General features: G+C 36.9%; 2 protein-coding genes across 11 annotated transcripts in view; both read right to left on the bottom strand.

The window, feature by feature from the left end:
* Positions 1-134: 134 nt before the first annotated feature.
* Positions 135-6,505, bottom strand: LOC121796048 (eukaryotic peptide chain release factor GTP-binding subunit ERF3A-like). 9 transcript variants are annotated; one of them, XM_042194753.1, is made up of 20 exons: positions 6,319-6,505; positions 6,193-6,234; positions 5,924-5,995; positions 5,623-5,697; positions 5,440-5,502; positions 4,945-5,037; positions 4,258-4,369; positions 3,987-4,032; positions 3,820-3,891; positions 3,321-3,383; positions 3,071-3,225; positions 2,925-2,989; positions 2,669-2,819; positions 2,451-2,556; positions 1,985-2,120; positions 1,622-1,686; positions 1,358-1,522; positions 1,044-1,116; positions 882-954; positions 135-512 (listed from the first exon to the last, which is right to left on the bottom strand). In XM_042194753.1, exons 1-19 carry the CDS (start codon positions 6,350-6,352, stop codon positions 899-901), a joined length of 1,644 nt encoding a protein of 547 aa, XP_042050687.1. In that variant the 5' UTR covers positions 6,353-6,505; the 3' UTR covers positions 135-512; positions 882-898. The 9 variants fall into 9 exon arrangements, with proteins under 9 accessions (XP_042050687.1, XP_042050690.1, XP_042050688.1 ...); XM_042194756.1 differs by having other exon boundaries at positions 5,440-5,499; XM_042194754.1 differs by having other exon boundaries at positions 5,623-5,694.
* Positions 6,506-11,931: 5,426 nt separating this feature from the next.
* The window catches only part of LOC121796047, a 36,831-nt gene continuing 34,931 nt past the window's right edge, over positions 11,932-13,831 (bottom strand). For both annotated transcript variants that reach the window (XM_042194751.1, XM_042194752.1), the window contains exons 61-63: positions 13,190-13,342; positions 12,825-13,112; positions 11,932-12,489 (exon numbers count right to left, since the gene is read on the bottom strand). In XM_042194751.1, coding sequence (XP_042050685.1) covers positions 12,346-12,489; positions 12,825-13,112; positions 13,190-13,342 — 585 coding nt within the window. In that variant the 3' untranslated portion in view covers positions 11,932-12,345. The remainder of the gene's footprint in view (positions 12,490-12,824; positions 13,113-13,189; positions 13,343-13,831) is intronic.

Below are 13,831 nucleotides of genomic sequence, written 5' to 3'. Positions count from 1 at the left end.
ATCAAATGCCCACCTTAAACTAGGAAATTTTCAATCAACACGAACATACTAATCCTAATCCGAAAAGAATTAAATCCGTGAGTAACGGGATTAATACAATATTGTAACATCTACATTGGTATCAACCTAACAAATTAACATAATAGTAATATATTTCAATATTCCAACCAGAACACATTTATTTCACTAATTCCGACACCAAAATAAACATCTAAGTCCAATTTTGAGCAAAGCCCAAAAGAGGAAACATGGAGCAAGTTCATAATAAATACGACCACATAATCTGTATATATCGAAACTGTCTATGGAGAGGACTCTAGGATAAATAAGAACCGCACAAGCTTACAACTGAGCCACATCTTACACTCTCAACCAAATTAATAACAAACCACCGAAAAGAGCAACTAAACAATCTCATTCCAATCACCCTCAAATTCATTCGAAGGAGACGATACTAGAACCAGGTGCCGTCATGTTGCCTCTTTTCACCACAAAGCTCAGAAATCAGCCAGCTAACCAGAAAGAAAGAAAGAAAAAGAAATAGTTATGTCTTGCAAAATATTACGATAGCATTTTTATGCACACCAAGGTATCGTATTTAAGCAATAGTGTCACTACAGCTCATGAATATCTAATAATGGCCTTTTAAATAGTCTAATGTAAGTAAAAAAAAAACAATCTAGCCACATAGCCAGTCCTCTTGAGCTAACAAGAATGTCCCAAATACACTTTCATAATTCCAAATATGAACGGTTTGTTGACAACGGAAGATGTCGGAGCTGCAAGCCCCAAACTATCTTATAACTTCAACATAATATGGCAGTATCAGCAAACATGAAGCTGCAGTGTAATATGACATTTAACAAGTCAGAAATAACCACCTCTCAGGACAAAATTGTTAGGCGCTCTCACTTGAAGTCAGCCCAGTTACTTTTCCCACAGCAACAGTTTTCCCTGTGAAAAATTGTTAAGAGTGGTAACTTATAATTTTCTTGGAGAAACAGTTCCAATCCAGTAGAAGCAGTACATAATGCCACACTAACCTTCAGTGCGGAGAGTAAACCGCCCAAGCTGTGGAAAGTCCGAGTACTTCTCAATGCAAATCATGTTGTTCACCTATACAGGGAATGAATCAAAAGAATATTTTGGTAGTGAATACACAGATGTCATCCATAAAGCTACAACATAAATATTTTAGAAGGAGATTATCTTGTCAATTAGTTATACTCCTCAAAATTCTATATTTTATAGTCACTACAAATAACAAGATAATATAAATTCTATATTGTGCAAATTAAGTATGTGCCAGAAAAGGACACATGGATATAATTAGTAACCCGAGCTGCAAATGTAATACCTGAACGCGGCATTCCACAACAGCACCTTTTTTAACAAAAAGTGGTTTCTTTTTCAAACGTTTTCTGGTTTTTGGATCAATTTGCTGTGTCAACTCAACAATCTCACATTCTTCCACAACAGAATGGATGTGTAGAACAGCCTTGTACCCAGCACAAAAAATTGCCTGAGGATGGAAGGGACAGCAAGTACAGTTACCAAAGATCATGAAAACAAAAAACGGAAATAAGAGAAGAGAAGCGAGTGAATAAATTTTAAGCTTTACATTGTCGAGTAACTCCAAAATTGACAGCTGAGCAAGAAACTCTGATACAGCAGCTACTGGTCTTGCTGCAAAAGCATAAAATGTTTTTAGTATAACCTAAGCACAGATCAACACCGAACTTCATTGCTTTAATTAATCAATACAATCGAATTCTTGTAAATGTGATAATTGCATTCAAGCATAAATTTATATCCACAAAATCAATTCTTCACATTAGAATAAGCTTGCTGCAGGTCTGAATCAAGATGTCTAAACCAATCAAAATTAGATTAGGATATTGGTGCTTGGTGAAGAAAAAGAACACCTGATATAAACAAGACTGAAAAGGAAGAGAATGACAGAAAGCCAAACCAAGAAACTCACCAACGCTACTTAAAACAAACCCGCCGATAATATCCTCTTCTTCAATCCCCGACAACCTGACACGCAAGTTTTCACCAGGTCCAGCTCGCCTCACTCTATTTTCATCACAGAAAATGGCAAGAACTTTAACTTGTACCTGGCACAATATATTATAATGTTAGCTAATAGCTACAAACTAAAGAAAATTATCATACTCCCTCCATACACAAATAGTACGCAGCATTTGATGGGCATAGGTTTCAAGAAAATGATTGGTAGGGTATAACTATGGGTCCCATTGTGGAAAAAGTTTGGTTTAAGAAGTTTCTAATGTCAAAATATTAAGTAGAGTGTGGGATCATATCCGAAAAAGGAAACTTGCATACTTCTCGTGGACACCCAACATAGTAAATGTTGCGTACTTCTTGTGGGCGGATGGAGTATATCTTATGTACCAGAACATGAAGATATGCATTTGAAAAGGCACCTTATTAGGCATGACTACCATAGTGTCCCCATCACGGATGGTTCCAGATTCTATTTTCCCCATGACAACAGTTCCCATGTCCTTAAATTTGTCAATAATAGGCATTCTGCCAAAGAAGAAAGCTTATATAGACAAAAGTACCAGTTCATCTAGATTTAAAGGTCAAGTTGTGTGCAATAAGAAAGTGAGTGGAGAGTAACAAAAAACTCATATTTCACCTGAAAGGACCTTGAGGATCACGTGGTGGAATTTCGATAGCATCAAGAGCTTCAAAAAGACATGTACCGTTCCACCATGGACATATATCTTTGCCCATTCTACTCTTCATATTTGTGCCCATAAGACCAGATATTGGGAGAAACTGAACATCTGCAAAATTATATTTTACCCAAACAAACGTAAATTAAGTGGAGAAACGAAAATTGCAAATGAGAAGCACACTTGAAACCACATAAACTTTCAAAGGAAAATTACCTTTTTTCACATTATAACCCGAGGATTTCAAAAATAGAGACATTTTTGACTCAATCTCATCAAATCTGAAAGATAAAATACATAAGAAAATTACATACAAAAATAATATCTGACAAACAAGAGAATCATCAAAACCACTAAATCACCTCTCTTTTGACCACTTCACAGTAGGCTCATCCATTTTATTGACAACGACAAGAAGCTTAGAAACTCCCAAGGTTTTTGCTAGCTGGACATGTTCACGTGTCTGTCCACCTCTCTCATAACCAGTTTCAAATTCTCCCTTTCGAGCTGAAATCACCTAGGAGTGTAGATGAGACGACATGTATCAGTAATAGAGACTACACAGAATCACATATACCATCTAGTATAACAAAATGATGAAGCACTACTTACTAGTACACCTATATCTGCTTGAGATGCTCCGCTGATCATGTTCGGCACATAGCTTTTGTGTCCCTGGAAATTAAGTGTTAAAAGACCTCTTGCTGAGGCAGCAGAATACCAGAAACAAAGGGCTGCCTTCCAAATTGATCCAATAGCTAATATTGTACTTCCAAGCAAAAAACATTATACACTGTTGCTTTACTGTGCAATAATGAATGAAATGGGGAAATAGCTTTATCTAAAGTTGGCGGTAAGAAGAAAAAATTAAGATATTTCATCAAAACCAATTTGAACAGTATGCATAATTCCAACTTGTTCACTGAATTTATAGGCATCACTACGCATTATCAGCATAAAAAGGCCCTATTTCTGAGCACATCAATTTCAAAGGATAGGTAACACCAAAGAGATGTAACATATATGATTGATCATTGCTTGTGTCAATATCATCTAGATATTTCACATTTTTTAAGAAAAAGAGTAATAATTATGAGACTTTAGGAGTTACCGGGGCATCCAATATTGTAAACCTTGTGGTTTCTGTCTCAAAGTGAGCTCTTCCGACTTCAACAGTTTTCCCCTATATATTGGGAAAAAATATGAGTTATTTTAAAAAATACATGGCTGCAAGGGTAAGTGGAATAGTCTAAAACAGCCTAAACCACAGATACATACCTTAACCCTCTCTTCTTCGTTTGTGTCCATGATATATGCCATATACCTGATACGTTTACAACAAAATGCTTAGTAGCGAATGACCAAACAAGTTATGATTTTTGAGTGAAACCATCAACGTCCATGACCAGAAAAAATGATAACACAAATAATACACATGCATTTTTTATCAAAAGGATTCACGAGTGACATCTCTCAGCATCAAAACAAAATACAAGCACATATGTGAGACAGTGCACTGGTTTAAATTGATTCGACTGAAGTTACTTACCAACTCTCCCTACTTTTGTCCTTAGCTTCTTTCTCATACTTTTGTATTGTGCGTTCATCAACTTGCCCACTGAGATAAAGAATTTGCCCTCCAATTGTGGACTTCCCAGCATCTGCAGAAAAAATAAGACTTCTAATAAGATACTGCCACATGATATCTAAAGTGGATCTACATGAACTTTCATATTCAGATTCTTTATCCTTACTTTAATATTTTATTTTTTGTTTCAGATCCTCAATCTAGGAAAAGAGGAAAACAAGCATCTAGTTTTCCCATACAACACGTTATTGATATAGCTCATGGGAAATGAAAGTTAAAAAATAATGAATATATACTGAATAATCTCTTGTGAAGATTAGTGGAAACCAATGGAAAACTCCTTATCATAGAAGGATGTCCACAAAGAACGCCAAGTTTACAGAACTGACAGGACAGCCCAATTACTTAAGGGAGTATTATAGTTCTGACCATACATTATATATCTACAAGGAACTACAGATACATCATCAATGTTATTTTCCCTAAAATAGTTCTAATCAATCAGAATACTTACATTTAAGTATGATGCATGGATGCATTTTAGATGTAAACTTGATTTTTCTTTCTTGAAATGTAGAACTCGATACGATAGCATTCAGTTATGGGGGAAAGGATTATAAATTGCGACTTTTAAGGAAATCCTCTTACCAACATGACCAATGAATACAACATTTAAGTGTCTCTTTGTCTGCTCATCACCATCCTCGACATCATCCAAAGGAATGCTTTCCTTCTCTTTCACTGGATAAAAGAAAGTGGAAAAACAAATCCATAAACAAAAGCATTAAGAAAGAAAACAAAACAAGTAACAAGTTCATGAGGACTGATGAGATTAATTCGTATGATATTAGCAGTACATAATTTTTGAGGTAGGTGGGATAAAAACATAAATTAGTGGAATACAGAAATACATTACAACATGCTATAACTTACGAATTATCAACAAACTACCATGACGAGTCTTAATTCGACATAGGCTGAACCAAAGAGTTGTAGGAAATAATCCCATGTGTGCCAAAAAAAATGCACTTACAGAATCTTTAAGTATGTAAGCTAATCAGATAGGGACAGTGCATATAACTTAGTCAGAATACAACCAATTATATACTAGCAAACCAATTATACACTAGCAGGTCCACCTACCTCCATCTGTTTTATCAGGTGTATCACGCTTCCCATCTTCTGAAGTAGCCATCACAGCATCTTCTGCAGCAATCAACAAAATTTGAGAAACATAAAGCGAGAGATAGTAAGACACCAACAAGATTGATATATATCAAACTACCCTAGGTCCACATAGCTCAATTGCGACTTGTTAATTCATACCTACATCCGTCTTGTCATGATTTACAGATGTATCAGGCTTCCAAGCTTCTGTATTAGCCATCACAGTATCCTCTGCTAGCAATCACCAATGAGCCCCAAAAGAAAAAACAAAAAGTGAAATCAAGTTACACACGTAATTTGCATGTCACAGCCAGTTACCAAAAAGAGTATCAAAGAAGGTTGTTATTAAGCCACATATATTTAAAATAATAGATTCGGTAGCAAGCAATGCCTGGTGCAAATAACTCATTAATTTTAACAGTATTCTTCACACCACAAAATCATGTTCGTCACTATCTACCTCCGCCGGTATCGGGATTTACAACTATGTCATGCTTCCAGTCTTCTGTGTTAGCCATCACAGTATCCTCTGCTAAAATTCAACCAGAATTCACAAAAAAACAAGCGGCATCATGAGTGTTAACCTTTACAAATTAATAACAGCAACAAGAACAGTTCGTCATACGCATCGTAAAGCAAGTTACAGAAATTGAATACACAGACAGATCGTATGCTAGAAGAACTATCCAGAAAAAGGAACAAATTGTTTTTCAATAAAAAGTAACATACCAGCTGAATCGAGTTGCAGAGCCTTGATATCATCCGCGATATCTACAAAATGCACAAATCAATCAGCGAAAAAAAAAAGAACAAATCGAATTCAGCAACAAAGCGTAATTGGATAAGCTATCGGACCCTGCGTCGGATGTGTGGTGGCCGATTCCGACATGGCTGGTGGAAAAGTGATACGAAATCGCAGTAAGTTCGAAAGTAGGAAAGTGAACCAAATTCGATTGAGTAGAAACAGAAGGCTGCGGAACGGAGATTTTTTGGGGGTGGGGCGGTGGAGGTGTTGATGATGATTCAGAAGGGAGTAAACTAGTTCGTGATTTGGGTAAGGGGGTGGGGAGGGGTAGCGGGTAGGGTTTCTAAGGCCCAAATTTGTTAGTGGGCTTTCCTTTTTAATTATTGAGGCCCAAATAACTAAACTCACCCTTGTCTCATCGATTTAAGGCATTTTGTTGGATACAAAAATTAAGGAACGAGTATTTAGCGGAGGATGAGTTTAGGAGATTTAGTGGTTGAAATAATGTTAAAAAGATTATAGTTTAAATTTAAATAGTTATTAAATAAATTTATATGATATTAATTCCAATTCTTATATATTTAGTGAATAAATTTAGGAGATTTAGTGGTTGAAATAATGTTAAATAAATTATATTTTAAATTTAAATAATTATTAAATAAACTTTTAGAGTATTAATGTCAATTCTTGTATATTTAGTGAATGAATTTAGGAGATTTAGTGGTTGAAATAATGTTAAATGAATTATATTTTAAATTTAAATAATTACTAGCATTAATGTCAATTCTTATAAATGGTACTCCCTCCGTCCCAAGGAAGATGACCCCTTCCTTGGACGGCACAGAAATTTATGTAATTTTATTTTGTGGGTGAAGTGGAGAGAGTAGAGTAAGAAAGAGGGAATAAAGTAGAGAGAAAAGTGTTTCCGTTTTTAGTAATGGATCATCTTGGTTGGGACAAACCAAAAAGAAAAGTAAGTCATCTTTAATGGGATGGGGGGAGTAATTAAAACTAACCACTTACTAATTACTATCTCCTCAAAATCTTCTTAGAATTTTAAATTTGTATAACTCTCTTAATATCAATTATTTTTTCATAAAAAATGTATCAAACTGAAGGGAATTTTATAAGGATTCTAACGAGATCTTAATTGCATATGTTCCGACGATGATCGGATGATTAAATTTTATAATTTTTACTCCATCCGTCCCTGGAAAGCATCAACAATTTTATTACTTTACCAGTTATTCATTAAAATCTATGCCGAATCAAATATTCATACTTTTCAAGGACGGGTGGAGTATTTCAGCTTTCGTATATGTTGATAAGTATATTTATATCAATAAATGCATCAAAAAAATTCAATATAATGCATGTACAATATCAATAAAACTGTGTTGATATTTTCGGGTACTTGTGTTGAATTCTCATGTCATTGTGTTTATATAAAAAAACCATGAAAAATGTTATATTATACTTCCTCCGTTCTGCGGTAGTGGATGTGTTTCTTTTCGGCACGTGATTTAAGAAAAAATTGTGTTAAGTGAGTTAAGTAAACATAAAATTAAGATAGGAAATGAAAAGGTAGAGAGATGAAGAAAGAATAAAGTAAGAAAGAATAAAGTAAGTGATAAGAAATGTGTTGCCTTTTACTAAAAAGGGAAATGACTCCACTACTATATATGGATGTACCAAAATGACAAAATGACTCCACTACTATGGAACGGGGAGTAACAGATTGACTGTTTTACCCTTTTGTTGATATTTTATCTACTATTTATTGAAACCTGTGAGCTTTAATCTCATCCACTCATTTTAAAATCTAATGGTGTATGACTGGTCTTAGTTGTGGATTGGAGTACTATATGTATGTTACCGTGACCCTTTAGTTAATTATATGACTGAGTATAAAGTAGATAAAGTATGATTGAAGGGAAAGTATATAATGATATAATAGAGTTATAGTAGTATAGACTAAATGCGTAATTTTTATCAAAGAGGAAAATGATTCAACTCCAATGATACAATCCAAAAAAGAATGTGACTCGCTGCAGTGAGACCGGGGGAGTATTAGGCGATTGATTGACGGAATTATATATAAAATCATTTTTCAATATTGCTCAAGGATTTTCAAGATAATTCATTGATAGAAGATAGAACTATAATTGTTTTGAGACATTTTTGCCATTTTCATTTTATTCCTTGTGGGCTATTTCAGTCTATTTAACAAAATATGACACTAATGTTTAAAAAACTGACCGGATGGTTCGATCAATTCAGCCGCAAACCAGCAGGTTGTCTGTTCCGGTTTAGCACATAAAACAGTTTGCATGACAAACCATTTTGAACAACCTATTTTTAAATTCTTTTTGTTGATTTCAATTATATTTTTATCTAAGTTTTGTGTCATCTTCATTTTCAATTTCACTATGCCTCTTATCTATTTCTTTCACCCTCTCATCCATCACCTCATTTCTCTGGATGGGACGTGCCCCTTCCTCCATCACCTCATTTCTCTGGATGGGACGTGCCCCTTCCTCCAATGTGTATTTCTTACCACCTCCCTCTAAACACTTTCAGTAGATCTTATTTGCCGCCTACATCATATAATTCCCAAAAGTTCACAGTTATACTCAGAGTGGCCATTGAATGCTCATGCAGGTACTTGGAAGGCATAGTCTGTTAAGGGTGCACTCCCTTAACAAGATTCCGGTGACGACGAGCGGTCGACGACGGAAGGATAAAGGTGGACGTCACGGGCTTTCCCCGGGATCAGCTCCAAAACTAGTGTTTGCGGAAAATTAAAGAAGACGATAAAATTGGGAAAATATGTTATTTCTTGATTGATTGAAATGAATAACAATGTCCACTATTTATAATAGTGGATACCCTAACTTAAGGAACAAGAAAATAATCCTAATAAATATGAGAAGACATGACAAATCAATAACTAACTAATTAATAAAGATATGGGGATATTATTGAAGATATGCTCGTATCAACTCCCCCACGGTTAAAATCCGCCTTGTCCTCAAGGTGGGAACCATGAAGCAACGATGCGCGTCGAGGAATCCTCCTGGGTCAAACATACACCGAATAGTTGAGCGTCTCCCTGCATCATCTCCATCAAAAATCACAAATGGATGACCCTTATGGACATGATAATTCAGTTCTAAAATCTTGTGAATGCGTCCATGAATGCTCAAGCATAGAGTGTCATTTTGCGGAGGAATCAACCGGGCACCGGCATTGAGTGATGTTAATCGATGATTCATATTTGCAACATTCTTAACATGTGATGAATCACTCAATAATTCCATTGACGTGTTGTACCTCATGGAATTACCCAAATCAACCTTAGCGTGAAGAACCTTGATTGGAAAAGCATTTAGTTGCATCGAGCACTCAAACTGCCCTTGAACTTGTTCCTCCTCGCACTTGTGATCCTGAGTGGGTTTCGTCTCCTTCTCAGCCTTTTCAACTCCACAAAAACCAGCAGAAGAATCAAGAATCTTCTAGGTGGAATAATCAAATCCATCCTCAATTGAGCCATCCTCCTCGTCTATCACCCCAATCGGAGGCAATTCTTCTGTTCGAACCTCTTCCATGATCGGCATATAGGTTCAGCAAAAATTTGAAATTGGGCCTGCTGCGGCGGACGCGGCAAATGTTGGATTTCAGCAAACCCACTGGCAGGGGTTGAGATCGGGATAACTGCAGTGGGCAGCGGCGTGGCTGTCGGTGGACACCAGCAAGACAGTGAATGTTGCGGGGGTGTTGGCGGCCAGCCGGTTGAGGGCGGTGCTGGACTCAGCTGCGTGTGGGGATTGGTGTGGTACTGCGGCTGACTATAGGGATCAGTGTCGGACGGCGGCAGACTATATGGATCTTTGTAGGTGAAGGGCGACTGCAGGGCAGCAGCTGTAACCGGCCAGTAGGATGGCTGTTCGTGGTATGCGTGCTGTTGTCCGTCAATCTCGTCCATAAGCGACTCCAATCTCGCCATACCTGTCATCATATGTCCGAACATGACTTTAATTGGGTCCAGGGGCGGTGATTCGACGACCGACGACAGCACCGGGTTCGTTACCGCCGGCAGGAACACATGGGTATCGTACGACCTCCGAACAACTGACAATCCTGCTCTTGTGAAGCTAACTGTTGCGGTTGTGAGTTGTGTTGCCAATCCGGCGGATCGGGTGGTTGCTGCCAGGGTTGGGTGTTCGGGGCGTGACGGCTGGTTGTGCAGCGCCGGTTCCTCCTACAAGGGCACACCGAATTGGTACGACTGCTGTCATGGCTGGACGACGCTGTGGAAGCTGTGTGGCTGTGCTAGCCAGTAGGGAAACTCCGCATCGGGCGGTGGTTGTATACGGTGGTGGGCGGCGTAGTTGTAGGACATGACGACAGGAACTGGGGGGTGAGATCACAATGAAAGCACCAATTGTTAAGGGTGCACTCCTTTAACAAGATTCCGGCGACGACGAGCGGTCGACGCCGGAAGGATAAAGGTGGACGTCACGGGCTTTCCCCGGGATCAGCTCCAAAACTAGTGTTTGCAGAAAATTAAAGAAGACGATAAAATTGAGAAAATAAGATAATTTGATATTTCTTGAATTGAATGAAATGAATAACAATGTTCACTATTATAAATAGTGGATACCCTAACTTAAGGAACAAGAAAATATCCTAAACATATATGTAAAAGATATGATAAATCGCTAATTAATTTATTAATAAAGATATGAGAATCTTCATATAGATATGCACGTATCATAGTCTCTGTCGGCAAGAGTGTCCATTAGATGCTCATTCGCTAACCCTTGATCAGTGGACGGCTACGTTGCTCGATCAGGCGCGTTCCAAACCGGGCCACTCGGCTTGTTGGTTGACCGCTGGGACACTCGGCGACCACAAACATCAAATCATCAGCTCTTGGCCTCTTCCATATTTAAGCCGTTTTTTATCACTACTCAACAAACACGTAAAATTAAAAAAATTATACAATATATGTGATATAAGACCACACTTTACCTGTTATTCATTCAAAATGACCCAAATGTAGGTCTTAACTTGAAACATGCAAATTCGGTGGAGTTTAGGGTTTTGGGGGCAACAAGCATTGTGTTCAATTATAGAAGGTATAAAAATTAAGAAAAATTTATTTGGTATTGTTAAAACTAAGATTGTTTGTGTTCGATACTATTTCCTCCCATACATAATTTATTTTTATTTTTTTAAAAAAAAACTAAACTTCTCATTTGATTCTAGGGATTTTCTGATTTTGATAACTGGAATTGTGTTTTTGTATTGCTACATTTTTTATTTGATTAGATTTATAATGCTATCTTTAAGAAAAAAAGATTAATAGATGTTATTGCAATATCCGAAGTGTTTGATTTTCTCTGACTTCCACTGCGACAAGCTTTTCATTCTTCAATACTTTGAATATTGATCAATCACCATCAATATATTTGTATAAATTTATTTATATTTTAAAAAGTAAGTATAAAATTAGTATTTTTTAAAAAAATAGAACAAATTTGAAAAACAGGTAGAAATTATAAACATAGATATACAAAGCCATTGCATTGCATAGAAAAAAAATACTACTATCAAGCAAATCCACATTTTATTACATAAATAAAACAATGTCAATAAAAAAAATCTCACTTCGTTGTCAATTTTTTATAGTCCGTATATATATTGGTGGAATCATCACATAGAAAAAAGTATGATGCAGTTTATATATTGAAAATGAAGATTCACAAAGTAGAAGCAACATGTTATCATTCAACATTAAGAACTAATATAACACTCTTTTATCATCAAACTAAAAATATAAACTCAAACTTTTCCAGCCAATAACTGCTTGGACATAACCAAAACTATGCTGCAAACATTTTCTATTTGGTGGTATATGCCGCTCCACATTTCTTGTAAATTTGGTTCAAACTTGGGTTGTTGATTGTTTCTATTTCACGTACATGAATTTCATCGTAGATTAGAAACAAGAAATTTGTGGTGGTTGGGACTGTTTTTTGAGTGAGAGTTTGTAGATTATCAGCGTCCTTATAGAGTTTGTAGTTTGATAAACTAAATTTTCAAGAATGTGTAGATGAGCTACTTATGTTGTATCAGTCACTGTTCAGTGATCCGAGAGATGAATATGAGGATACGGGTGAAGGCATCTGTGGCGACATTATGTACCCCCCTCCTTTAAGATTTGGATGTTCGACTGTTGGAGCGTAGGGTCTCGTCACCTTGCTTTTCTTTGAAACCTGAAAAAGATTGAATTGTGTGTAAGCAGAAAAATACATGCTTAGAAACGTACTCTCAAGCAGAGAATGAATGCTACAGTGGTGCATTGTGAGATAACAAAAACGCGTGTCTGACCGTCTGATGGGACAGGTACCCATATCCGGAATTAAGCTCATATCCGGTGCATATTGTAATTTGTTAGTGTTAGGTTGTGTTTAGATTGGGATATGGCTACGTACCGGATGGATCTTGACCCAGACGTCTTAACACAAGACTACCTCTAATGAGAATCATCTTCATACATTCTCTATTTGTATCAATTGAAAAGAGGAAGTGGTTGGAAATGAAATCAAACCGTTGACAGGTCTGGCAAGTAGGTTGATCTTGCTAGCTCGATTGCAGAATAAACCTCGAATGCTTGATTAGAATCACGATTGCACTTTATAATTCGGTGTTGATCCCTTGTGTCAGCAGATTTGCTATGCAGATACAGAAGAACGCGTGATGGTGGAGCAATGGGATGATCTTTCTTCCCATGAGTCAGTTCCATTGTTACTAAGTTGTCCCACGCCACGTCCCAGATCACCGAGCATGGATCTCTGGCTGGGTTGAATTTTTTCTGTTGAATAAGGTTGGATGGTTGCTGAAACAGCACAACAAAACAGTCAGAAACATGGTTTACACGACAAAAAACATGCAGATTGACAGAATCGAACTAACTTGAAGCAGTATAACTCTCCGGTGAGTGACCATAACAATTCTGCCTTTCGGAAGAGCAAAGTGGTCCTCGTAGGCGTCTGTCAAAGCAAATTTCCCGCGGACCTTGAACATGTCAACCAAAAACGATCCAGATTCCGCTAATTGCAGTATCGCCTTCATCATGAAAAAGAATCATATAGTCACACTTACCAAAGTAAGAAACAGAGAGAGCTCAGAAGCGGAACTTGCAATAGAACTCGGCAATGCAAAATTGACATAGTTATTTACCGAATACCATACACAAAAAAGGTAGGCATCAGCATTTCAACCTTCTCTGGTAAAATATTTAGGCTGACCTATAATTGGCAAAAGAGATAGGATCTTGGGTTTATACCGCTCAAAAGTTAGATTATATATCATAGATTCATAGATGTATAGTTTGAAAGTGAAACAAGGGAAAGAAAACAAATTTGTCTTAGGTGAGCACTGTGAAAAATGGAGGGGATAGTCAGGCACAGTACGAACCATAAAAACTCCATTTAACTGATCCTGATCAGAATATTGACTAAAAAGTAATTCTGGCAAGTCCGACGTGTTTCAGCCCAGTTATTGATTAACCAAAAATGCTCACATAATACCACAAATCATCCATCTTATCTTGAT

This window comes from Salvia splendens, chromosome 3 (genome assembly GCF_004379255.2).
Source record: "Salvia splendens isolate huo1 chromosome 3, SspV2, whole genome shotgun sequence".
Lineage (NCBI taxonomy): Eukaryota > Viridiplantae > Streptophyta > Magnoliopsida > Lamiales > Lamiaceae > Salvia > Salvia splendens.
The sequence above is the reverse complement of the archived record's forward strand: the minus strand, read 5'-3'. Positions and strand labels throughout refer to the sequence as shown.